Source organism: Sciurus vulgaris (genome assembly GCF_902686455.1).
Source record: "Sciurus vulgaris genome assembly, chromosome: 11".
In the NCBI taxonomy this organism is placed as follows: Eukaryota; Metazoa; Chordata; class Mammalia; order Rodentia; family Sciuridae; genus Sciurus; species Sciurus vulgaris.
This window is the reverse complement of record NC_136472.1, coordinates 73221562-73248382: the sequence shown is the minus strand read 5'-3', so window position 1 is coordinate 73248382 and position 26821 is coordinate 73221562. Positions and strand designations below refer to the sequence as shown.

Sequence of the window (26821 nt, the reverse complement as noted above, 5' to 3'; positions counted from 1 at the left end):
GTTTGCATTTAATATTAGCCCTTGCTACAGTCCTTGATGTAATTCTTTGCACCAGTTTTTAAAGTTTGTTTTCAAGGGGAAATGCTCCTGAGATATTAAGTGATTTGGTCAACACCATCTGCTAGTCCTCAAATTCTCCTAAGTTACAAACTCTAGGTCAAAAACATTAGAGCTAGGGTCACTAGCTCCTGGAAGGCACAGCTTACATACATGAACAGCAGAACCCAGGAGGGGGATCTCCAGGAGGGACTGCCACAGAGTACCTCTATCCCATTATATGGAGAAAAACACATTTTAAAAGTGTGAACGTGGGCAAGTCCCTTCCTTCCCCTGTTAAGGGTATTAAAGGGCACAGTGAACAGAAAAGCACTCTAAGTGAGAGAAGAGGCTGACAGAAGCTGGTGTGTAGGACAGTTCAGGCTGCTTGTCCCTAGGATGGTAACAGCACTTGAGTACCCTCTTCAAGGGCAGTGAGCAGGACCCAAACCAAGTGGGGTAGATAACCACAGCAATAATCAACAAGGAACAATGCTAATGCACAGCACAGTTAAATTGTGGTACAGTTCCAGCATGGGCTAACTCGCAGCCACTAGCATATTAGAAATGATTTTGATTACTGTATGAAATACTCATACATAATATTAAGAGAGAAAAAACAGGATTCAGAATTATATCTACAGCATGTCCTCAACTTTATAATGTGTATAAAGAAAATTATACAGGAATATACTAAAATGCTAATAGAAAGCTATCTTTAGATAGCTGATTTACAAGCAATATTAATTTTCTTCCTGTTTGTCTATATTTTTCAAGATTTCCATAACTGGCATGTTTTATAACATAGGTGAAAACAAGCTATTGTTCGTTACTAAAGAAAAATCCCAAGTTGAAGAGGTTCAGCAAGCAGAATAAAGACTTAGGAGGAGAGAGAGAAGCTTCATGCATGATAGACTGGGAGACCAGGATAGCCATGATGACCTCCCAGGGTCTCCCCAATAACACATCTGTTAAGAAAATCTCAGGCAACATGTGTCATCCCACTTCAGTTTCTCCAACTATATGTAAGGAGTGTGGGGGGATGGAAGGGATGTTTTTCTTTTCATGGGAAAGGTTATGGCATTTGATTTCACCCCTGATTCACTGAGGGCTTCAGTTCCACCCTGGAGGACACCCAGGGTCATCCCCCCAACATACACACAGGTTCAGAGTTGCTGATGAGTGGGCTCCACCGTCTGTGTTGGCAGATGGGTGTGGGGCAGAGGACAGTGGGGGCACACCTGTCCCAGCCAGGCATGTTCCCCATCCAGCGGCTGTTTCAGGGGATTGCAAAACCCACGCCACCCTATCACATCTAGTCTCAGGCTGCCAAAGCTTGCTCCACCTGGTGAAGGGTGAGGGGAGGGAACCGTCAGGGGTCAGGAACAGTACTGGGGACTGGAGAGGAGTTCTCCAATATCCCTAATAACTGAGAAAGGTGGGTGGTGTCACCCTCATCAGATGGAAGATGAGAAGTGATGCAACAGATGTCGCAAAAATTGATGAGTGCCAGGATACAGAATGAACCCAGACTTGAGTAGGATGCCAAGCTGCCTAGATCAGACTGGGTAACTGGACTAGGTAAGCATGATTATTCCCTCATCCGAGACCCTGAAAAGGAAGTCCCCAAAAGAAAAGAAGGGAGCTGGGGCCCCAACTTGCAGTGGCCATTCCTCTAGCACCAGTATGCCTCAGAGCCCTTTCCTGAAAACCTTGCAGTTGCATACCCCCAAGACGAAAGTCCCCAAGTGTGAGAGACACTCACCCCATCTCCCAGACCCCTGGGGGGACAGAGCAGATCCTCCATTGGAGCTCTCATTCCGAGCAGCTTTGGTCCGACGCTCGCCTCGCAGGACCCCAGAGTAGGCAGCAATGAGGGTCTTCATGCTGAAGCCGATACAGGTCACGGCCCTGCGGGAAGCCGCCTCACCCCGCGTCCCTGGCCCATGCCCTGGCCGCCGGGGCCAGGGTTTCGCACAGAGCACTGGAGCCCAGGACCGAGCCCAGCGGAGGCGGCTACCGCGCGGCGCGAGCAGAGGCAGGCGGCGCGCTACCACGCTAGATGGAGGCGAAACGGGAGCCAGGCGCCTGCCCCTGCGCTCACCGCGCGGAGCGCCCACTTTATAACCTCACAACGGGGCGGGGTCCGACGCGGGCTGGGGCGGGGCGGGCCGTTCCACTTTGCGGCCCACATCACGTCCTTGCGGGGGGGAGCGCCTGGCTCTTGGCGCGGTGCGGACCCAGGGCAGCGCCGGGGTCTGCCCTGCGAGAACTGAGCAGACTTAGGGAGGGAAGGGGAAATCGCGTATCTGTTCCAAGAGGTACGTCTGGTTATTCCAACTGTCCTCTCAGCCTAGTCGCGTGGACTCCCCCGCGGAGATTGGTACGGCCCGACAGCTAGAACGTGGGCCGGGAAACTGAGCACGTGCGGAACTCGCCAAGGGTGTGCGGGCGTCTGTGTTCTTTCGGCAGTGCCTCCCTTTGGCTGCAGTTGCAGACGTTGCAGTCTTGGGTCAGGGGTATCAAAATTAGGTTAAACCACCCCAAAATGTCTCTGCCTTTCCATTTATCAGAAAACATATCAGAGAATCCATACCTACTGCTGAGTACTAGGAACCCAGCCTGATGAGGTCAGGCTCTGCCTTTGGGGTGTTCACGTTGCACGGGGAGGGGACAGCAGAGGCAGCCATGCACATACACTATGGAATTACAGAGGAGAGATGACCCTTCCTCAGGCTGGGTATTGGGTGCACTTCTCAGAGAGGTTGGTGCGTAGCTGGTTTGGAATCAGACCTAGAGTCCAGGTCTGGTCCTGCCCCCATACTTTCCTCTTGGTACTGAGGATTGAATTCAGGGTTTCACACATGCTAGGCAAGCATGCTACCACTGAGTTGCTTACCTAGCTCTTTTTTAAAAGATTTTGAGACAAGGTTTAAATTGTCTTGGATGACCTTGAATTTGCCATACTCCTGCCTCAGCCTTCCGAATATGGGGATTTTAGGCCTGTCTGTGTCCAATGTCAGACTTGGTCTTATCTTTTCTGAACATCAGTTTTCATGGTTGCAAAATGAGAATAATATTAATTGCTATTAGAGGTGCTTCAAGAACTAAACAAGATATGAAAGGAGCATTGCTAGTACCTGCACATAGAGTTCTGAAATTATTTTCATTGTCCCTGGGTGAGTAGGAGTTTTGAAGATGGAGGGTGTGAAGGCAAGGCAGAAGGAAAAGGCATAAAGTCTTAGAAAAGTCAGCATATTGGAGGAGGGGACTGGAGTGGCAGGAGCCCAGGCAACTGTGGGAAAGGGGGCCAAAGTGAGATAGCCTGGGGTTTGATCTTAGGAAATTCTTCGAGTGCCACTCTTGAGGCACTGGAATGGGAGTGGGTTTTGGGAAGACTTTTAAGTATGGAACTGACAATGGTCAGATGAGTTTCAAGAGTCCTGTAGCCATAGTAGGGGAAATGGTCAGGAGGGGCTATAGGTCAGGAGGGCAGTGTAAAGGATGTGGAAAGGACCTGGGTGAGGGAGGATGCACTTCAAGCTAGAGCAGTGGTAGAGGGAATCAAGGGAAGACCTGATCTAAGAAAAGCATGTAGCTCAGTGGTATAGCATTGCTTAGCCTGCCAAGGTCCTGATTTTGATCCCCAGTTCCACCAAAAGAGACAGTCAGGCCTAGAAGGAGATGAGAAATAACAGACTCTATGGAGTGACTTATTGGACACAGAGGAAGAGGGCAACAGAATGTCAGTGAAAAGAGATTTCCTGGGCAGAGCTTGAGCATGCAGGGTCACATGAGACCTCACATGAGAGGAGAGCAAGTCTCTGATTTTGATGTCTTTAACATCACTTCACAGGGGAAGGGCGAAGAATGAGGATTCACAGTCATAGGGCAACTTGTTACAAATGCCACTGGTGAGACCTAGAAACACTTCCCATTTGTTCAACTTACAGCCACAGGTATTAAATCTCATTGAGAAAATGTCACTGAACCTGAGGACTGAGTCAGTCAAGCAGAAGGAAAAGCATCCCAGGCAGAGGGATCAGCATGCAGTGAGGCCCTGAGGTTAGAAAGAGCTCTGTGTATTTTAAGAAATTGAGGGAAGGCTAATAGCTACCATTTATGTGGGGGACACGGAACTGGTATGTGCAAAGACTAGGAGATGGAAACAGGTATGGTAGACTTGGGGCAAAGAAGAGTGTAGCCATGTGAATGGATGCTGAAGGTGCTAGTGGATTGTTACACCTTCTTCTGAGAGACAAGACTCCTGTTGTCCTGAAAGACCCCAGGTCGTTGTGTGACTTGTGCCTGCTTGTAAAGGGTCTCCTGTGGAGGAGACCTTGAGCTGGCTCCTGTGGCCCACTCACTCACCTCTAGTATGCTCTAAGGGGCAGAGCTTGAGCTGGGAGGCAAAAGGCCTGAGTTCTGGCCTCTACTACTAACTTGCCATCTGTCCATGGGCAAGTCACTCTCCCTGTCTTATCTAGGTTTCAATTTCTGCATCATGAAACGGAGATGACAGTTCTTATCTTGCTAACTTAACAAGTATTTGAAGATCAAGTGAAATCATAACATGGTGTCACCAATATGCAATGAAAAGTAAGATTGTTATTTTAATAATAATAAATGGCAAGACCTCAGGGTAAACAAGTCCCACTTGAAACATTAGATCCCAAGTTCATTTGTTTAGGCACATTTTTCCCTGTGCACCTCCTCTGGGACAACTGCTAATTAGTACACAGAGGAATCAGACCCAGTCCCTGCCTTCATGGAGATCCATTTAAGAGATGGCATCCCAAAGCCAATGTCACAGGATGCACAGGCTGTGGTGCAGGTTATCATGGGAGGCTACACCAAATTCAGTCCTTCCCTTCTGTGCTGTCGCTGTCTATCTGCAATGTTGGTCTCTCTGCTGGGCCAGGAGTTTCCAAAGGACAGGAACCTGCATGGAGGCTCAGTCCACTATAAACTAACCAATGAATCAGTATAGTAGTCATGGAGGAGGGGAATGGTTAATTGGAAGGTCAGGAGGAGATGACATTGCTGCAGATGAGCCTGATTCTGTCAGGTAGAGAGAAAAGGAAGGTGTTTGGACAGAGGTCACAGAAGGGCACAGAGATGGGAGCCTTGAGCACCCTGGCGTGACTGGAGGAGCATGCAGGTAGAGGAGTGCAGGAGATAAAACTGGAAAGGTGATTTTTAGTTCCACTGGGAAAAATGGGCTTCATCCTGTGTGGGATGGACCAAGGGAGGGGTATGAGCAATGGAGGGACCTTGATCAGATAGGTGGTTTAGAAAGATAGGCTGGGCTGGTAGTGTGAAGGTAGGGGCTTGGGATCAGAACCATGAAATCTGGTCCCCAGTTTGGGTCCTTCGTATGTGGAAACATCCACCAAAGGAAGCAAAGGGCTTGCACTGTTGCTTGCTTCTGGGCCAACTCAGAGTCAATAGACCCTGGCATCCTAACTGCTGGAACACTCCCTCCCCTTTCCTCTAGCAACTACACCCATGGCAACTGTTTCATTATGTTGGTACAGATTAGATTTGGATGGAAGATCAGACCCAGAATTAGAGCTGCCCAGATAGGACATTTCTTGGAAACTTTCTGTGTCCCAGGACTCTCCTCCCCTTCATGAGGTAGGCCTGGGAGACTTACAGTAGCACTCCCCCTTCCATACACCCTATCATCCCTGGGTTTCTGTATTGACCTGTTCCGCTCTTGCCATGCGTGAGCAGGACATTTGTAAGATGTGTTCTGGGACGTAGGACACCTTTTCTTCATTGCCTCCCAACCCAGCCCATGAGCACTTTGGTCAAACCAGAGATAGATTGAGACACACCTCCAAGAAGGGCTTGCCCAGAGAGGGCTTTACCAAGGGTAGTATATCTAGTATCCACCTTCAGTCACCAGTGTTGTGCTGCCATTAGGAATGTGTGTGGCTTTGCAGTTTGTGAGGGTTGTGACACATGCACATTGAGACACACTACAGTAAATTCAGCCTCAGCTCCTTCGTTGCACAGAAGAGGAGAGTGAGTGGCAGGTCCATCAGACAGACAGGATGCCTGCCCTGTGAGAGTTGCAGAAAAGAAACAAATATTTACCGAGCACTCTGCTTCGTTCTAGGCCCTGGCTTATGTGAGCTTCCCTGGTCTTCATAACCACCCTGCAAAGGAAGATTATGGCCCCACTTTACGAATGAGGTACAGCGAAGTGAAGTGACTTGTGCGGGACCACACAGTAAGCACAGGCTGAGCGCCCCTAATGTCTGAAATCTGAAACGCTTCTTGTCCCAGACATTTTGGATAAGGGATGCCAACCTGTGCTAAAGCTGGGATTCATCCGCAGCCTCACTGAGCCTGCAGCCCACACGCCTTTCCTGCCTCACAGGGCTGGGGGTGGGGGGTGGGACAAGACCATCTCCTACACCATGACTCCTTGGTGAAAGCAAATCCCCATCTATTGCCTCTTGTAAGCTCCCCCCGCCCTGCAGCTCTGTGAGGTTATTCCCATTTGGCAGTGGGAAAACTAAAACTCAGGGAATGGAAGGGCTTGACAGATGTCAGTGATGAGATGGGATTTAAACCAGTCCCATACCCAAAGGCTAGGACGCAGAGGGGTTAAACTCATATCAGTGCTTGCTTCTCTTGGCAAGGAGCAGGGCAGAGGCTAAGGCGAGGGGAGGGCAACCTGGCATGGCCCTCTTGCTCAGAACTCACCCACCCCTTTCCCCAGACAGGAATTTGCCAGCCAGAGCAGCTTCATGGTGTGGTTGCACTGCCGAACATCTCCCTAGCCCCACTTCTAAGCGCCCTACTGCCCGTCTTCTGGGGAACTTTTCTACATGCTACTTGATCGTCAGGGGCCAAGTGGGGGACATTCTCAGAGGCCAGGCTACTTCATCTGCAGAGCATTGGGAGGTTAGAGAGGTTTTTAGCAGGAGCGACATATGTCAGTTATGTGCTTTAGAACAATAATTGTAAAGAACACCTCTAACTGTTCCCGGCATGGCACCCTGCCTCACTACCTTTGCCTTTTATTTCTTTCCCTGAAGGAAACAGGCCGCTCAAATTCGATAATTTGAAGAAAGTTTAATTCAGAGATTATTTATAAAAATGTGGACAGAGTATAGGACAAACTTCAAGGATGGGGCCTGTGCAGCCTGAGACTAGTGACATCGTCAGACTGTGTGGCCAGAAGGATCAAGGGGAGGAAGTCCCAGGGAGTGGGGGCTGGGTGGAGAGGACTGTCTGAGAGAAGCTGGGGCACAACCCATACTGACCTGGCAGCGTCACTCTCTCCCCTGCCTCCCCAGCAGCCTAACCCAGGGCTTCCAGTTACCCAGAGGGTAAGACTGTCCTTGCCCTGACACAGTTCCGTGACACGGTTCCTGTGGAGCACTGGAGGATCCAGGAGAGTGCAGGGTGGAGAGAGGTGCAGAGTTGGCCCTAGGAGGAGCCATGCCCTTTCCCTGTCTCCATATACTTCCAGTTTTTCTCCTGTGGGCACCTGTAACTCCTAATGTTTACACACCTGTCCCTTCCTGGAGAGGCTCCCTTAGGGCAAAGGTGAAATCCTTAGGGCAAAGGTATCCCAGTGTGCAACACAGGACAGGACCGAGACCCTTGGGCCTGTGCACAGGAGGGACTTGAGTGAAGCTGGGTAGAAGAAAGGAAAGAAAGGAGGAAGGCAGGAGGGAGGGAGCAGAGTGGATGCTGATGTAGCTGGGACTGAGTGAAGTAGTGGCAAAGGAGAAGCAGGATGGTGTGGAGAGGCTTCAAGGCCTCAGCGACATATGGATGGGGTGCGGGGAGGAGGGAGGTGATTGAAGACAACTCTAGGTTTCAGACCAGAGCCTGACTGCTCTCCAGCTCCATGACCAGTCTTAGGTTTAGTAATGGCCTCTGGTCCTAGCTTGTGTGACAGGTCTGGCGGACAGCAGAGATTAGGGCAGGACTGAGACCCTTGGGTGCCAGCCATCAGAGCAGCCCAGGCCCCTTTTTAGAATGTTCTGTTGCAATATGTACAGAAAGCTCCCCTTGCATCATTCTGTCGGCAAGTTTCTTACTCAACTCTCCCAAGGCCTTGTCCCTGACGGGCTGGGGCTGGTAGTGGTGAAGTGGGCCTGGGTGGGGGTGCAGGAACTGTGCACTGCACAGAGAGCTCCCAATACATTCCCCTTTCATCCATCCCTTCATCTGGTCCACCCTTTCTGATGCCCTCCCTAGTCCTGTGCTGGATCCCGTGGGTGCAGGCCCTACTCTTCCAGGGGGAAGAAACAGACTAAAAAGACCATTATTATTCAATATCAGTTGCCCCAGCTGTTTAGCAGGGAAATACTTCCTTCAAATACAACTTGTTCAGAAGCCCAAGAAGTGACACAGATGAGGGATGTTCTGCCTCAGCAAGGGTGGTCCCAGGGTTCCATATGGTTAGCCTCCATTGTCCTGCCCACCCATGCTGGTCTCCAAGGCCCTGGGGAGCACAGTTGGAGAACTCCCATGGTACAGATCCTAAGTGCTGAAGACAGTGAGACCCACGCTCCCACACAAGGCAGAAGGTGCAACCCTAGAGGCCCCGGACCTGGTCAACCCTCTGGTACTGAGCGGGGATCAGGACAGGTTTGTGAGATCATTTCTATTATAATTCTAGTATACTTAGTCAAGGCACATCTCTTAATCCATGTCATATCCCCCTGATGGGGGCATCAGACTGAAAAGACCCTGATCTTGGCATATTTTCATTGTTGTTTTTTGATACCTGGGATTAAACTGAGAAGCACTTAACTGCTCAGCCACATCCCCAGCCCTTTTTAAATATTTGGAGACTTAGTGAGGTTTAGGGCTTCATTAAATTGCTGAGGCTGGTTTTGAACTTGTGATTCCTGCCTCAGCCTCCCAAGCCACTGGGATTACAGGTATACACCACTGCACCTGGCATGATTTTGGTATATGTTGATGCTGCTTACTGTGCCTCAGTTTCCCTGGGCCCTAGTCACATGGGAGGACAGCACCTCCTTCCTAGGATTGCTGAAATAATGAACATACAATGCCCAGCACAGGGCCTCATATACAGTACTTGACAAATGCTATCAGTAGAAGAATCGCAGTGGAAATAAGAATTTGCAGGTTAGCCTGCAGATGGGGCAACTTGTCCAGAGGACTCTGATCAAACAAAGGTGGAGGGAAGAAACCAGTGGACCTCGAAGAGCAGAAATGACAAAAGAAGGCCTTTCAACTTGGAAGGGGACTACAACTCACAAAGGAAAACACAGTGCAAGCTAGGGACCTGGAAGGAGCAGAGCCCAGTCACAGTATCTTAGTCAGAGGAAACCGAAAATGTGACTCAGAAGACCTTCCCCAAGCAAAGTCCCCTGTAGTAGGCTCTGGGCTGCTGGGTAGATGCAGAGATGGGGAAGACTCACCCCTGCTCTCACAAATCCAGGGAGGTGCTTCTGGGAACAGATGACGGTAACCCAGGGCGGAAGTTCAAAATGCCAGTAAAGAAGGGATCCTGGGAAATCAGGGACACTTTGTGGCAGAGAAGGCAATTGAATGGGGCCCTGTCTACCTAAACACCATGCTCATACGGTGTTGCAGTGATCCTTGAACATGAGGGTACATCAGAATCACCAGGAGGACCCTATAAAATAGTTTGCTGAGCCCACCCCCAGAGTTTCTGATTTCAGAGGTCTGGGGTGGGGTTGATAATTTGCTTTTCTAACAAAGGAGTTGCTGCTGCTGCTCGTTGGAAGCCCACATTTTGAGAACTACCCCTGAACTGTTTTGCAGCGAGGAGATTGCAACAGAGCGTGGGTTTGTTCTGCTGTATGAAGTTGCTCTAATGGCCTGAGGTGTAGCTCAGTGGTAGAACTTGTGCTTAGTGTGCTCAAAGCCCTGGGTTCAATCCCCAGTAGCAAAAAATCAAACAAATACATAACTTGTTCCAATGGCATCCAGCAACCCTACAGCAGAAATCTGTTATCTCCTTTCAAACCTTTTTTTTTTTTTTTTTTTATCTTTTGCAGTGCTGCGGATTGAATCCAGGGACTTGCACCTGCTAGATAAGCACTTTACCACTGAGCTACGACCCTGGCCCCAGAAATCTGTAATCTCTAGGGACTAGTGTTCAGCTGGATAAACACTGGGGGATTGCAAAAAGGCTTGTGCCATTTTTATTTTTCCAAAAGAAGAAGCAGCAGTTTTCATAAACAGCAGGTAGTAATAGGTACTAAACTCCAGTATTTCTTATCTGCCCATCAATATTCCAGCCACCTTACAAAAGTAGATTTATTTAAGCCTCATACAGTTCTATGGAGTAGAGGCTATAATTAGTCCCATTTTTCGGATTTAAAAAATGAGCCAGGCCAGTGTGCTGGCGCATCCCATTGACTTGGGAGGCTGAGGCAATTGAGTTTAAAGTTCAAGGCTAGCTTGGGCAATTTAATGAGACCCTCAGCAACTTAGTGATACTGTCTCAAAATAAAAAATAAAAAGAACTGGGAATGCTTCTCAGTGGTAAAGTGCCCCTGAGTTCAATCCCCAGTAAAAAAAATAAAATAAAATAAAATTTTAATTAAATTTAAAAAAATAATAAAAAATGCTCTTGTTGTTATTATGCATGCCTGTGATCCCAGCTACTCAGGAAACTGAAGCAGGACAATCATAAGTTCAAGGTCAGCTTCAGCAACTTAGTAAGACCCTGTCTCAAAATAAACAATAAAAGGAGCTGGGGATGAAGTTCAGTGGTAGAGCATCTCTGGGTTTAATCCCCAGTATGTAAAAAGAGGAAAGAGAGAGAGAGAAACACAAAAGCTAAAAAACTTGTGTAGGGTTACACAGCTGGAGCTGATGAAGCCAGGCTTTAAACTGAGCCTGTCTGACTCCAGAGCCCATGCTTTATAATAACTGCAAATCCGGGCCGGATTCTAAGGTTGGTGGTATATACTGCATTCTGTAAAAGATGCTCTGTGCTCCTCAGAACAGCATTGGGATTGAGTCACCTAGGAGTGGTAGCCATGCATTAGCTCCCTCTCTGATGGCCTTCTGAGATCCCTCTGCTGGCCTAGGCCTAGGCCTTTGGATACCAGGGAGGAATAGCAGCCTCAGTGGAACTCCAGGTTCCATGCTCAGCCTGGCCTTGTAGGCTTTTTTTTTTTTTTTTCTCCCGTTAGAAATCAGAAACCTGCACAAGGATGTTGACTCAGAGCATGCAGGAGACACAAATACAGGTAGGAAAGCAAATATTTTGGATGAGATAACCAGGACTAGAAGTCCCTGAAAGCCCACAGTGGAGTGTTGACTCTGCATGTCGAAGGGAAAGAAATAAGTCGGGCTTTGGCTGAATGTTTTTTAGCCTCTCTGGGAAACCTTGGCCTCCCCCTGGCTTTTGAATATGGTGAGTCATGAAGCTGAGTAGAGTTGGGATTTCTGATTAGGCTGACCCTCTGAGGAAAGTTGCACTCTCTCATGGGCACGTATGGAAACACACACACACTGACACCTCCACCTCCAGCAGCCAGGAAATAGTTCTCTCCTCCCACTACCCATGATGCCTTCCACAGACTGCTACACTAGCCTTGGCCCTGGTCCCTTGTCCCCAAACTCCCAGAAGGACCTTAAGACACACCATCCAGCCATTCTCTCCTTGACCTCCTTACCTCTAGGTTAAGGACTCCTGTCCCCTCTGCTCCCACTGTCTCTCTCTAATGTGGAACCAGCTCTCTGGTCACATCAAATTACTTACTATGTCCCTGAATGTGCTTTTCCACCTCTGAGTCCCTTGAACTAAAGTCCCCCTCGCCCATCTTCCAGGTTTCCACACTCTCCCTCCTGTCCTAACTCCACATATCTTCCTCTAAGAAGCCATCTTTACAACCATATTCCACCCCTGTTTTTAAAATTTCAATTTAACTCTGGGATCTGAGCTGGGAATTTATGGGTATATCGTTCAGGATCTCTCCCTTCTGAAAGTTCACAATTCAGAGAAACACATGTTTTGGAGATGCAAATGTTTGTATTTCAATCTGCCCACATTCTTCCTCCTCCATCTGACTTGGGCAAGGCTAAGGCTGATTTTGAGATCCTGGTACCCAGCACAACATTTGGCACAGGGAGGAGATCGGCAAATATTTTTCGAATCCTTTAAGGGTAAGGAATGGATCTTTTTCATCTCACTGCCCACTCTGTCTTCTGCAATCATGTGCACTCTGAGGGCTTGGAGAATACAGTGTGAGACTCAGTGTTAAATCTCGTGGTGCCTAGAATAACTGATGCCATTCATCCACTCACTCACTCACTCAACACATTTATCACATATGTGCTCTTTGTCAAGATCTATGGAGGTCAGTAGAATGAATCTGACATAAGATTCCCGTGTTCACATATGAATATGTGACCAACGTAATTCCATATCATGTACAACCACAAAAATACAAAGTTATACTCCATGTATGTATGATATGTCAAAATACATTCTGCTGTCATGTTAACTAAAATGAACAAACTTTTAAAAATTTAAAAATCTGTGTAAGTACTGGAAAGAGAGCAGACTCAGTCCTTGCCCTCTTGGAGCTTCCAGAGTTCAAGGTGAAATTGAGAGGAGGTACTGTAGTCTGCCCTGGAGTTTTCAGAGAAGGGGTCTTTAAGGGAGGAGACTAGAGACTGATGTGAATCTAGCTCTACTCTTGTGTGTAATTCTGGGTGTACATCCTGTTGTTTAATCTTCACAACCTTGAAAGAATGTGTTCACAGCAACCTTAAAACAGAAATGAAGAAACCTAGGCTTAGAGAGGTGACAGCTAATCAGAGGAAGAGATGGGACTTGAATTCTGGTTGGTCTGACACTGAAGCCTTTGCTTGTTACTCTTCATCTGGGCCTGAATGGAAGGAGGTTTAAGGGTAAAGGGAGGAAGGGATTTGGGGATTTTTACAACACTGCCATTGGGAAATCCCCAGAATTAAGTCCACAGCTGTCACTTGTATACCTGGTATTGAGAAATAGGCTCAGGCCTGAGATAAACTCTGGGGAATTTGAACCCAGTCAGCTAGTGCTGGCTGGGTGTCCCCTGCCCAGCCAACCCCACCCCATTTGGGACCAGAGGTTTGTTTTCTACAGTTTGTACATACAGTAACCTACATTTCTCCTCTCATCTTTCCCCAAACTCATTACTTAACAAAGCACAGATGTGGAAGAAATGGCCTGGCTTCTTCTGAGGTTCCCCTATTAGGACATTTCATCTAAAATACAAAATAGGGTAGCATAAAGTTGCTCAATGTCACTTGTTATTCTTTTAATAGCTGTAGGAACTGCAATGATATCCCTTTTGCATTCCCGATACTGATAATTTGTGTCTTTCCACTTTTTTCCTTAACCAGTCTGACCAGAGACTTATCAATTTTATTTATTTTTTCAATGATTTTCTGTACTTACCTATTTTCAATTTCATTTACTTCTGTTTTTATCTTTATTCCTTTCTTCTGCTTGCCTTGGCTATAATTTGCTCTTCTTCTTAAGCTTAGAGTATTGATTCTGTCTTTCTTGTTTTCTATTTTAAGTATTAAATGCTATACATTTTCCTCTGAAAACTGCTCTATCTACATCCCATACATACATTTTGATACGTCGTGTTTTCATTTTCTTTTACTTAAAATATTTTAAAATGTCCCTTGTAATTTCTTATTTGAACCATTATTTATTTAGAAATGTTTTATTTCCAAATATTTTCAGCTACATTTTTGCTATTGATTTGTAGTTTAATTTTACTTTGATTATAAACATTATTTATATAACTTCAATTTTAAAAATTTTTTGAGAGTTGTTTCATGGATAGAATTTTGGTGAATTGTCTGTCTTGGCCAATTTGTTTTTTACCAGTCTTTAAACTGTATGTGAAAGAAGTGTTATTCTGTTTTTGTGTATAGTGTTCTATAAAAGTCAGTAATGACAAGTTGTTTGATATGATCATTCAGTTATCGTATATTTTTCTGATTTTTCATTTATTTAGTCTATCAACTAATGAATAAAGAGAAAATTTGGGCTGGGGAGACAGCTCAGTCAGTAGAGTGCTTGCCTTGCAAGCACAAGGCCCTGGGTTTGATCCCCAGCACCGCCCCCCCTTAAAAAAAAGAGAAAATATTTGAAGTCTCTTCTCTAATTGTGGATTTGCCTATTTTTTTCTTTCAATTCTCCTGGGTTTTGTTTTGTGTATTTTGCAGATCTGTTATTAGGCTGTGTGTATTTAGAGTTATTATGTCTTCTTGATGAATTGGCTCTTTTATCATCATATAATACCCCTTTTTATTCCTGGTAAAATGTTCTGAGACCTACTTTGTCTGATAGTAATCCAACTACCCTAATTTCCTTTTGGTCACTGATTATTGATGGGTAGTGTAACTTTTTACAATCTTTTACTTTCAACCTATGTTTTTATATTTAAAGTGAAGTTTTCATAGTCAGCACATTTTTTTTGTTTGTTTTTTTTTTTTGTTTTGTTTTGTTTTTTTAACTCAATCTACCCTTGGGAGACTGAGGCAGAAGGATTGCTAAGTTCATGTTTAGCCCAGCAATTTAGCAAGGCCCCTAAGCAACTTAGCAAGACCCTGTCTCAAAATAAAAGACAAACTGGGGGGCTGGGAATATAACTCAGTTGGTAGAGTGCTTGCCTTGCAAACACAAGGCCCTGGGTTCAATCTCCAGCACTGCGAATAAATTTAAAAAAATAAATAAATAAATAAATAAAAGACAAAAAGGGATGAGCTCAGTGGCAAAGCACCCTTAGGGAAATCCCCAATAATAAATAAATAATAAATAAATAAATAAAAAATCCAATCTGCCTTTCATTGTTAATAATAAAATTATTAATATGGCTGGATCTAAATCTAATTTTCAAGTTGTTTTTTGACATTTCTCATCAGATCTTTTCATGCCTTCTTTTAGTTTAATTTAGCATTTTATTATGATTTCATTTGATATCACTATTTTTGCTTTGGACTGTCAATTATCTTTTGAAATTATTAAAACAAGAATACACATCTTAGTCTGTTTTCTGCTGCTATAGCAGAATACCTGAGACTGGGTAATTTAAAAGAAAAACAGATTTATCTTGGCTCACAATTCTGGAGAGTGAAAAGACCAAGATTGTGTGGCACAACTGAGAGAGGGCTCGTATGCTTTCATTCAAGTCAAAAAGCAGAAAGGCAAGCAAATGTGTTTGAAAGAGTAAAAAGGGGGCCAAAGCCTCATGATAGCTCTGCTGTTCCCAGGAGAAAGGTACTAGTCCCTTCCTGACAGCGCCATCCTGTGACCCACAGACCTGCTAACACTGCTGCACTGAGGAATTGGAGTTCCAACTCAAGAATTTTGGGGGCCACACTCAAACAATAGCAACAATATTTTATACTTTCTTTCTTGAACTTCCTTTAACATTTCTTGTTGTGCAGGGCTGCTGAAAAATTTTTCTTGGCCTTTATTTGTAAAAGTTTTTCTTTTACCTTCTTCTCTCTCTTTTTTTATTTATTTATTTTTTTGGTACCGGGGATTGAACTCAGAGGCATTCGACCACCAGCCCTATTTTGTGTTTTATTTAGAGACAGGGTCTCACTGAGTTGCTTAGGGACTTGTTAAGTTGCTGAAGCTGGCTTTGAACTAGCGATCCTCCTGCCTCAGTCTCCCGAGCCACTAGGATTACAGGTGTGCACCACCACACCCAGCTTTTTACCTCCATTTTTGAATGGTATTTTCGCCGGGGATGGAATTCTGGGATGACAACTTTTTCCTTTGTGTACTTAGAAATATCTCTCTACTTTCTTCTGACTTGCAAAAATTCTGACAAAAATCTAAATTTATTATCTTTGTTCTTTTGTATATAATATTTCATTTTTTTCCTCTGGTTGCCTTTAATACTGACTTTTTTTTTTTTTTTTTTTTTTGTCTTTGGCAGTTTGTATGTCTTAGGTGTATCTGTGTTTTGCATTTATCCTACCTAGGGTTCTCTGGAATTCTTGGATCTGTGATTTGTGGTCTTTCATTAAATTTAGAAAATTTTCAACCATTATCTCTTTGTATATTTTTGCTTTTTCCTTCTCTCTTTTTTCCTCCTGAAATGCCCACTGCATCCAATTTGGACTTTGATATTACTCCACAGTGCTTAGGTGCTTCATTCTCCCCTTCCCATATGCATTCTTTTTTCTCCTTGTATTTCATTTTGATAATTTCTATTGTGACTATTCACTGATTCTTTCCTCAGCTGTTTCTGACCACTGGTGAGTGCATAAAAAAACTTCTTCACCTTTTATTTCTGGTATTTCATTTGACTCAGTACATATGTATATATGCATATATATTCATATTTACATATATACATTGTATATACATGTATATTACATATATATATAATCTCTCTGCTAAAATTCACCATCAGTTCATATGGTTAGCTATCTTTTCTACTGATCCACTCACTTATTAATCAGTTATTTTAAAGCCTGTCTATGGCACCATTCCGACACCTTGCAGTTCCACTCATCTGACAGTCTGGTTCTGCTGTGTGCTTTCTTTTCTTTCTTTATTTTAATTTTCTTTCTTTCTTTCTTTTTTTATTAAAATCTTTTTTATTTTTTCATACTGCATTTTCATCCATCATACACAAATGGGATACAACTTTTCATTTCTATGGTTGTACACAATGTAGATTCACACCATTCATGTAATCATACATATACATAGGGTAATAAGTTCTGTTTCATTTTACTATCTTTCGGTTCCCCACCCCCTCCCCTCCCATTTTCCTCTATACCATCTAAAGTTCCTTCATTCTTTTCTTCCCCCTGCCAACCCCCCTTGTTATATATTGTCATGCATTTATCAGAGAAAACATTTGGCCTTTGTTTTTTTGGGCTTTGGCTATTTCACTTAGCATGATATTTTCCAACTTCATCCATTTACCAGCAAATACCATAATTTCATTCTTCTTTATGGCTGAGTAATATTCCATTGTGTATATATACCACAGTGAGTGCTCTGTCTGAAGTGTGTGTGGAAAAGATTTTCTCCCACTCTGTAGGCTCTCTTTTCACATTATGATTCTTTCCTGTGCTGAGAAAAAACTTTTTAGTTTGAATCTATCCCATTTATTGATTCTTGCTTTTATTTCTTGCGCTATGGGGGTCTCGTTAAGGAAGTCTGGTCCTAAACCAACGTGATGGAGATTCAGGCCAACTTTTTCTTCCATTTGGTGAAGGGTCTTAACTATGGATTTTTCCTTCTTGTGGATCTCTCATACTTTTTGATGGAATGCCAATCATCATGTGTAGAAAAGAGAAGAAAGCAAGGTAGGGAGAAGTCCTGCTTGGAAAGGAACATGCTTCCTTTTCTCTCAGATGGCTGGTGTGGTGTTCGTCTGGTCAGAGCTGAGCTGAGTTCGGTACTGCCATCACCGCTGTTGCCTATGTTTCCAGCGGTCGGCTGCGGCTGACTTGTACCGAAGGTGAAGACCAGGGTGTCAGAGAGTTCAGGCTCTCTCTTTCTAAGGGCTGGGGATGGGGCTCAGTGGTTGAATGCCTCTGAGTTCAATCTCTGGCCCACCCCCTCCCCACCCCCCAAAACAAAAACAACCTGGGAGAGGTTCACAGAGCTGTGCTCCAGCAGCCTGGGCAGCCAGCTTTCATAGGCCGAACACACCGAAGCAAGTAAATTACTTGATTGGCTATAGCTTAGCATTTGCCTTATTTGGGTGATCTTCATTAAGTCTCTGGTTAGAGGTTAGTTGGTTTCTGATTGGTTACACTGAATTTCGTTTTGTTTCTTATGCAGGTACTCAGTGCCCTGGAACTGTGCCTAGTGACTTCCCAATTAGTTATTTGGACAGATTTCTCGTTCTTCCTGAACCTCCCTCTTCCATGGCAACTACCTGTTGCTGTGTGTTCACAGCTAGTCTTGGCTGGAGATCCGCTGCCCACACGTCTCCCAGTGGGAGACCACCTCTACTTAGTATCAGGGACCTAGGAGGTAGGCTGTTTCCTGTCTCCAGGAACAGGGCTTTTTGGTTTCTAACCCTCCTGTAAGAGTAGCTTTGTTATGACAACTGCAGGCCTATCTAGGGGTGAGGAGGAGTCCTCCTGCTCCTCCAAGGAGCAGACGAATGTGGCTGTGTTCCTCCCAGAGACGCAGTGTACTTCTGCCTGGGCTGTGGAGACAGGATGATTTTCTGCCCCTTCCCTAAAGTCTTAAGCCTTTTCCTTATGGAAAGATGGATCAAAGCAAAGGGTTGGGACTTCTTGACTGCCCACAGCAGCACAGCACCCACCCAGTCTTTCTGTGGGCGCTTGGCAGAGGCAGGTGGAGAGGGGCGTCTGAGTATCTGAGTGAGTCTCGACACCCCCTCCCTTTTTACCTGAGGCTCTTGATTTCAACCGACATGCTAGGTCATGCTATAACTTTAAGAATTTGTTAAGATTTTATTTTATTTTACTTTTATTTGTTCTTTTTAGTTATACATGACAGTAGTTTCAATCCCCAGCACTGGAAAGAAAAAAAAAGAAAAGCCAAATTAAATACATGATAGTAGAATATATTTTGACTTATCAAATATACATGAAGTATAACTTCCCATTTTTGTGGTTGTGCGTGATGTGGAGTTACGCTGGTCATGTACTCTACACGAACATAGGAAAGTTATGTCTGATTCATTCTACTGTCCTTTCCATTCCCATTCCCCCACTTTTGTTTTTTTGGGATTGGCTTATTTCACTTAGCATGATAGTTTCCAGTTCCATTCACTTACCAGCAAATGCCGTAATTTCATTCTTCTTTATATTCCATTGTGGAGTAATATTACATTGTGTATATACACCACATTTTCTTGATCCACTCATCTGTTGAAGGACACCTAGCTAAGGTTCCATAGCTTAGCTATTGTGAATTGAACTGCTATAAACATTGATGTGGCTGCATCGCTGTTGTATGCTGATTTTAAGTCCTTTGGGTATAAACCAAGGAGTGGAATAACTGGGTCAAATGGTGTTTCCATTCCAAACTTTCTGAGGAATCTTCATGCTGCTTTCCAGAGTGGCTGCACCAATTTGCAGTCCCAAGAGCAGTGTATGAGTTTCCCTTTTTCCCCACATGCTCACCAAAATTTATTGTTACTTATTTTTTTTATTTTTAAATTTTTACTTTGAAATAATTATAGATTTACACAAAGTTGAACAAATAATATGAGAAAATCTCATGTACTGTTCATTCAGTTTCCCCCAAGAGATATATCATAGTAACTATAACTACTTAAAAGCAGGAGATCTATTGAAAAAAAATTTTTTTCATATATGAATATAAGGTAATAATGTCTGTCTCATTCGACCATCCTTTCCATCCACACTACCCTGCCCTGTTACTTATATTCTTGATAGTTAATATTTTATTAAATACTTTTTTATCTGCTTATATGGGGGATATTATATGGTGGCTACCTGTCTTCCATATACTTCCCAAAGTGAAAGATTTCATGTGTCCTGTCTTGGAGGACACTTGAGGTTCATGTGACAAACTCTGGTGGATTTGCCACATCAACTTCAAGCAGAAGGCCAGGCTTGAAGTCCTGAGCACAGAGAGACAGTGCCTCAATAGAACAAATTCCTGACTATCGAGACCTGGACCAAATTTCCTCAGCCTCCCCAGCGAAACAGTACAGCTCCATAAGCACTAGTAATAGCAGGGACTCCAGAGTCAGGTTGCCTGGGATTGAATCCAGCTCCACCAGATACCATCTTTGTGACCCTAGGTGAATGACGACCTCTCTGTGTCTCAGTTACTTCCTCTGTCCCCAGTGTGGATAATAATAAACCAACCTTGTAGAAATGATGTGAGGATTAAATGGGACCATGTAAAACTCCCGCCACAATGCCTGGCACATTATAGAGTCCCTATAGCCATCATCACCATCACTACTGCCAGCAGTAGCAGTAGTGGTAGCTGCGATAGGACAGTGCCATGCCAGTACTTTCAATGTCTCCAAGCCTCCAGGGCTAGCTGTTTGGGACATGATGGAGGGTAGGCCTTTGTTTGCTTTGTGACCTTTGGCCCAGTCCCTGGCCAACTCTGGACCATATACCCATTTCTATAGTGGGAGCTGAACTGATAGTCTGGAGCTGTTTGAATCTGTGGCAGGGAGCCCGGTGGGGAGGGAGTTAAGGGACAGCTTCAGAACTGTCAGTCACAGAGATGGTGTCTAACCATTACAAATCACATAAATTGCCAATCAGAGAATTCAGGTGATCAGAGCTCTCATGTTCATAGAGTGCTTTAATCATGAAGGTTCAGTCGGATCATGATCTTATTTAGCCACGACAAGGTTGTTCGGGGTGTGTGAATCAGGGGATTATTTCCAACTGGACAGCAGAGGGAAATCCCAGAAGGGGATTAGACCAAGGTCACCCAGCTGGGTGGACTCCAGGCTCCAGTCTCCCACGCAGCTGTTCTGGGGGGGTCTATAGGCAGTGGGGGTACTTGCTCCCCAGCGTTTCTGCAGCAGCAGATGCTTCCTTCAGAGGGTGGGTAAGAGTTGGCTTAGTAGGGAAGCAAGGAAGTGGGTGCCCAGGTGGCTACAGGTGGCCCTGCTCCTTTACCCCAGGCCAGGCAGGAGCACCTCTGGAGGGCCAGGGGAGTCTTCCATTGCTACTTCCTGGCCCCACAAGTCTGATAGGGTCAGAAGAGTTTTGTTGAATGAATAAATTTTAAAAAATTTCTCTCCTTTTTTCCCCCAAGCTTATGGAATCCTAACAGAGCTGGTGAAGGGCCTCGAGTACCCGCGTGTTCTGGGCCTGGCACAGCACCAGGCATGTAGGAGACCATTGGTAAATATCTATTGAAGGGCTCATACCAGCAAACCCGATTCCCACAAGAACCTAAACCAAACAACTAGGGCTTTCAATGCCTCTGAGACTTCAAATACTAGAGGGGGTTGGAGGAAATGGAAAATTCTTGTTTAATGGGTACAAGATGAGAAGTGTTCTGGGGTTGGATGGTGGTGGTGGTTGCATAACAGTGTGTATTTGAATTACACACTTGGAAATCGTTAAGATGGTAAAGTTGGGCTGGGGATGTAGCTCAGTGGTAGAGCACTCACCTGGCACGTGTGAAGCACTGGGTTTGATTTTCAGCACCACATAAAAATAAATAAATTAATTAACTAATTAAATAAAATAAAGGCATGTGTTCATTTACAAATAAAAAAAATTTTAAAAAGATGGTAAAGTTTGTGTTACCTGTATTTTACCATATTTTAAAATGAAAAAGAGATGTGAAAATGGAAGAGGACCAATCGATAAAAGGAAGGACCAGAGCGAAGGAGGACAGAAGGGAGAGAAAATACTGGGGAACAATATTGACCAAATTATATTGTTATATCTTGTGCATGTATGAATATATAACAATGAATCCCACTATTATGTATAATTATAATGCACCAATAAAAAATATGAGGGCAAAAGACAAAAACATTGAGAAGAGAAATCTGACAAAATAAACACATTTTCTAACCTGAAGAAATAAGACAGAACAGTAACAACAAAGCCCCCTCTGAATGAATGCTGCTAGGGGAAGCAGGGAGTTAAACCTGCATTACTTCTTGTCCACTTCAGCAAACAGAAAGGAAACAGGGCTGGGTGGTGCCATGCAGTGGGCTCACCTGGATTAGCTCACCTGCCCTGAGCACCCTCTGGCACCCAGCCCTGGGCCCAGAGTCCCTGGGGAGTCTGTGGCTTCTTTCTGAAGCCAGGGGAGTCACTAGAGGCAGGCCAGGTGGGACAGGAAGATGGGATTCCTTTAAGTTCTTCTTCACCAGTGTCTCCTTTGTGCGATGTCCTTTGACTTTCACAAAGCCTGGGACTCGTGTCAAGTTAGTGAGGCCACAGGACTGAGCCAGTTATACAACCCTGGGACAGTACATAACAAGAGCAAAAATAGCCACAAGCTCTTCAAAGCTCACCATGTGCCAGGGACCTGCCAAGTGTGTTTCATGCCTTATCTTGGCTAATCCTCATAGCAAACTGTCAGGTTACTCCTGTGGCCATTTCTCCATTGACAAGCGCAGAAACTAAGGCACAGACCCGGGAAGTAACAGGTTCATTCATTCGAAGGGAGCGCATGTGCACAGGGTGTGGAATTGAAGCTTGAGTCTTGCCAGAACTCCACCACTGGCCTTCCGAGGTGGGGAAATGGAGTCCCCTGGAACTTCATCTGACTTCTGAAAGTGACTCAGCCAGGTGATGGGAGAGTTAAAGTTGGCATCCAAAACTCTCAATTTCTAATATTGATCACCCAGAACACTCTCTGCCTCCAAGTTGCCCACCCTTGAAGGCAGTGTGGCAATGCAGATCAGATTGGAGAGGAATTCTTGCCTTGCTGACCCCCATCCTGGAAAAAAAAATTTTTTTTTTCTTTCTGATCCCGAGTGCTTCATTTCCCAAGGAGAGCTGATAGTTTAAGGGGATGTCCCCAGGACTGGGGGACTCCAGCAGGCTCAAGAACACTTGTTAGCCCAGGGCTGTTGTGGGGTATTGCAGAGAGGGCCTTCAGGGGAGGTGAAGGTGAGAAGATAGCATGCAAGAGAGAATCTGAAGACATACCTCCCCTCAGCCTCAATGTCCTCTTTGAGTTGCAGGGAGACAGTCAAGATAAATGGCTCAAGGTCCAGCCTCCCTGGTCTTTTTTGGCAGCATCCCTGAGGTGAAAGGTCCTTGTGAGACTGGCTTTTTAAGGAAATGCCCCAGGAGAATCTGGGAAAGAGCTGGGTAAGCAGGGCAGAGCAGGGCAGGGCAAGAGGCTAAGCAAACTGCAATTCCAGGCCCAACAGCCTCAATCCATTCCTCAGGGAGCCCTGGAATGTGACTTGTGCCCTGGAGTTTGTTACTACTTAAAGCCAGGCAGCTGCCGTTCACCACTTAGGCTTGACTGAGGGTCACCTAGGGTGGTAGGGGTGATGTAATTCTCAGGGGTTTACCATGCTCCACAGGTGAGGAAACTGTCTTCAGGATTCTGGGGCAAATTCAAGAGAGGTGCAGGGGCAGGGGCTAGAAGGACAGAATGGGACACTCAGAAATGGTACAGTGAGGCTGAGAGCTGGGCTGTGGCTTAGTGGTATAGCACTTGCTTAGTCAGCACCAGGCCCTGGGTTCAATCCCCAGAACCATGAGGAAAAATTTTTAAAAAGCTGGGTATGGTTGCACACACCTGTAATCCCAGTGGCTCAGGAGGCTGAGGCAGGAGGACGGCGAGTTCAAAGCCCGCCTTGGCAAAATCCAGGTGCTAAGCAACTCAGTGAGACCCTATCTCTAAATAAAATACAAAAAAAGGACTGGGGATGTGTCTCAGTGGTTGAGTGCTCTTGGGTTCAATCCCCCCGCCCCAAATTGAAAAAGAGTCCGGTGGTCTCCTGGAGAGCTTCCAGCCCCTTCACCACCCTCAGGATTCCCCTCACCATTTCGGGATTCATGTCTCTCTCCAGCAGCACTGGATCACTGGGAGAAGGGATGAGGGTCCCTATAGACTGGGATCCCCAAGCTTTTTTCTGTATGGGAGCTTTGAAGTGTGAGGGTATATTCTGCAGATCCCCAAAGAACTACATGTCACAGTTTGGTAGGGCTGAGGGCACCTGGCTGTCCTCCGCCCTCTTAACTGCTGCCCATGCCCAGAGCCTGCACACAGTTGTATACACACTGACACATGGGGACACAGGTGCCCTGATGTACACAGACTTGTACCCACAGATTCATGCACAGGCATGCACAAGCTGTCACACAGCTGTCGCGTACCAGGCACTCTTGCAGACACATATCCATAGACACGCATGCACATTTAAGCACATGTACTCCTGAGCATGTAGTCAGAAGCATGGCCAGTCAAGACATTTTCCCCCTAACTCTCAGGGAACAGAAGGGAAGGGGGATGGGCAGAGTCCAGGGCCAGGCCAGTTGCAGATGGTCACTGAGGATTGACCTTTGGCTGGAATGACCTAGATCACGCCAGTTCCAGGGCCCAGGCTCGTGTTTGTCTAGAGCTGCCTATGAAGGACTGATAAAGGTGTCTGGGAGCTCAGCTGCTGCCCCTACCCACAGGGTTCCACTCCCACCTTTGACCCAGGCCTTAGAGTCAGCCAGGGGCCCCTTTCCCCCATTGTACAGATGGGGAACTGCAATCCAGGGAGGAAATGAACTGGGCTTCCAAACAGAGCAGGGATTTGAACTCAGGACTCTGGTGTCCCTCCCAGTGGTGTCCCTCCCATTCCTTTGCCATACACACTGCTACCACCGATTTCAGACTTCTGGCTTCCGAAACGATGAAATAATAATTTTTCGTTTGTTTTTGTTTTGCTGTACTGGGGTCCGAACCCAGGGTCTAGCACATGGTAGGCGAGCACTCTACCACTGAGCTAGCTGTGTGTGAAGTGTGCAGTAGTCTGCTGCAATAGCCTCCGAAAACAAATACAGTATCCCACAGCAATTTTATTTGTGTTAAAAAACCTTCTAATTCTAAAACAGATTTAGATTACAGAAAATTTGCAAATATGGTAGCGAGAACACCTGTATACCCTTCATCCTAAAATGTTGTGCTATGTAACATTTTACATCACTACTGTACATGTGTCACAACTAAAGACACGAACTGATGCTTTAATCAGCTAACCCCCATATTTTGCTCCTAGTTTTTCCTAATGATTTCCCTCTGTTCTGAGATCCTATCCAGGAGAGCAGCCTACAGTTAATCGTCACCTCTGAGCTTCCTCTGGTCTGTGACAGTTCTGTTTTTCCTTCTTTTTGATGACCTTTAGTGTTGAGGAGAACAGGTCAGGTATTTTGTGGAATGTTCCTGAATTTGAATTCATCTAACGTTCTACTGATTGTGCTCTGATTAATGGGATTTGGCAGAAGACCACAGGAGTGAAGTGTCGTTCTCATCACACCCTATCAAGAGTAACTATTATCAACTTGACTTACCACTGGTAGCACTAACCTTGATCATCAAATTCTTTCCATACTCTACCCTTGGAGGCAAGTCACAAAGTATCTCCAAATTCAACTGGGAGACAGCTCAGCTCCTCCTCCTTGAGGTGAGAATATCTGCATAAATTATTTAGATTATTTAGGATTCTTTCTTTCTTTTTGGTTTGTTTGTTTGTTTTTATTTTTGGTAGCAGGGACTGGACCCAGGGGTGCTTAACCACTGAGCCACATCCCAACTCCGTTTATTTTTTAATTTTGAGACAGGGTCTCACTAAATTTGCTTAGGGCCTCGCTAAATTGCTGAGGCTGACTCGTTTGTGATCCTCCTGCCTCAGCCTCCCCAGCTGCTGGGATCACAGGCATGCACCACTGGGCCCGGTTTAGGATTTTTCTATAAGGGAGCCAGACTTGTCTCTCTTCCGCCATTTACTTGTTATTTAATCACATCTACCAGTACATGCTCATGGATGTGTATTTTATACTTCAGATCATAATCCCAATATTATGTCATTAATTTTGTTGCTCAAATTATCCCTGCCATCATCATTGGAAGCTTTTTCAGTTAGGCTCTTGTATGAGATGATCTATCATTCTGAGTTTTAAGCTTGTCTTTACTTTCTGGCACTATAAAATTCTTCAGACTCATCTTGTCTTTTTGTGGCCCCAGCCTTAGAATAAGCCATTTCTCCAAATATCTCGGGAACCCCCCATTTTTAGAGAATGGTATTAGAAGCCAAGATTTGGGCTCTCGGTATGCTTGTTGCTACTGGGGTGCCATTGCTTCTTTCAGAAGACAGAGCTAGGCAAAGCATGTATGTGTACTGACCCAGGTATTCATACATATTTGGAATTATTTCTATATCTTCATTAGACTAACCATGATTTTATACTGATGTGTCCACTCTAATGCCTATCACCTGGGCCAGTCGAGCCTGCTTCCCTCTCCACCATGCCTTTACTTACTTGTTTAACCTCATATACACGTCCAGTTTCAGAATGGTGGACTCACATCCCATGAGAAATTCAACATTACCGACTACATTTGTGTTTATGTACACTTGTCACGCAGTTTCCAATCGAAATACATTTTTCAAATTTACTCAGGCCCGTCCTTTCTCCTCCAACTCCCTTTGGGATGTGTTCTCATATGTTTATAAGACAGTTAATATTCTCTAATCATTATAGTCTGCATCCCACCCTGAGATTTCCCAAACTTATGGTTGTTTTGAAAATGTAATTTCTATACATTAAGGTTCACTTTGTGGGTTTGAACCCACACATCATGTCATACAGACAGTACTACAATACCACATGAATTCATTCTACCAGGGGAGAAGAGATGTCTGTGAAGAAGGGTCTGAGAATTCTCAGAGGAGCAGGGGACAACTCAGGACCAGAGGGGTTCTTGGCATACATGTTGCAAAAGAATTTCAGCATGAACCAGACAAAGACATAGACAGAGGTTTATTTAGGAAGGTAGAGGCACATTCAAGGGAGAATGCAGGTTGTCTCGAGAATGGGAAGTAGCCCTGACTTGTAATTTGTTAATCAGTTGTAATTCACTTTTTAATGAAATGTCAGGGAGACAGACATTTCTGAGATCTTCTGGTATCATCTCCCAAATCTGGATTACTTCATTCCTGTGGTGGGCGTGTGCTCAAGGACAGAAAACGGCCAAGGATGGGGTAGAAAGGTAATCCTGTTTCCCCTGGGACTAGAGAGGGGGAGAAATGAGGAGAGAGGGAGAGAAGATAAACATATTCTTTTAAAAATAAGTCTCAGTGGCAGAGCAGCA

At 45.1% G+C, this 26821-nt stretch overlaps 1 protein-coding gene across 2 annotated transcripts in view; it reads right to left on the bottom strand.

Moving 5' to 3' along the window:
* The window catches only part of DGAT2 (diacylglycerol O-acyltransferase 2), a 29707-nt gene extending 27564 nt beyond the window's left edge, over window positions 1–2143 (bottom strand). The window contains exon 1 of one of the 2 annotated variants that reach the window (XM_079105075.1): window positions 1802–2143. In XM_079105075.1, coding sequence (XP_078961201.1) covers window positions 1802–1922 — 121 coding nt within the window. In that variant the 5' untranslated portion in view covers window positions 1923–2143. Of the gene's footprint in view, window positions 1–1198; window positions 1310–1801 lie in introns of those variants that run through there. The other variant, XM_079105074.1, reaches the window with a different exon arrangement.
* Window positions 2144–26821: the final 24678 nt, after the last annotated feature.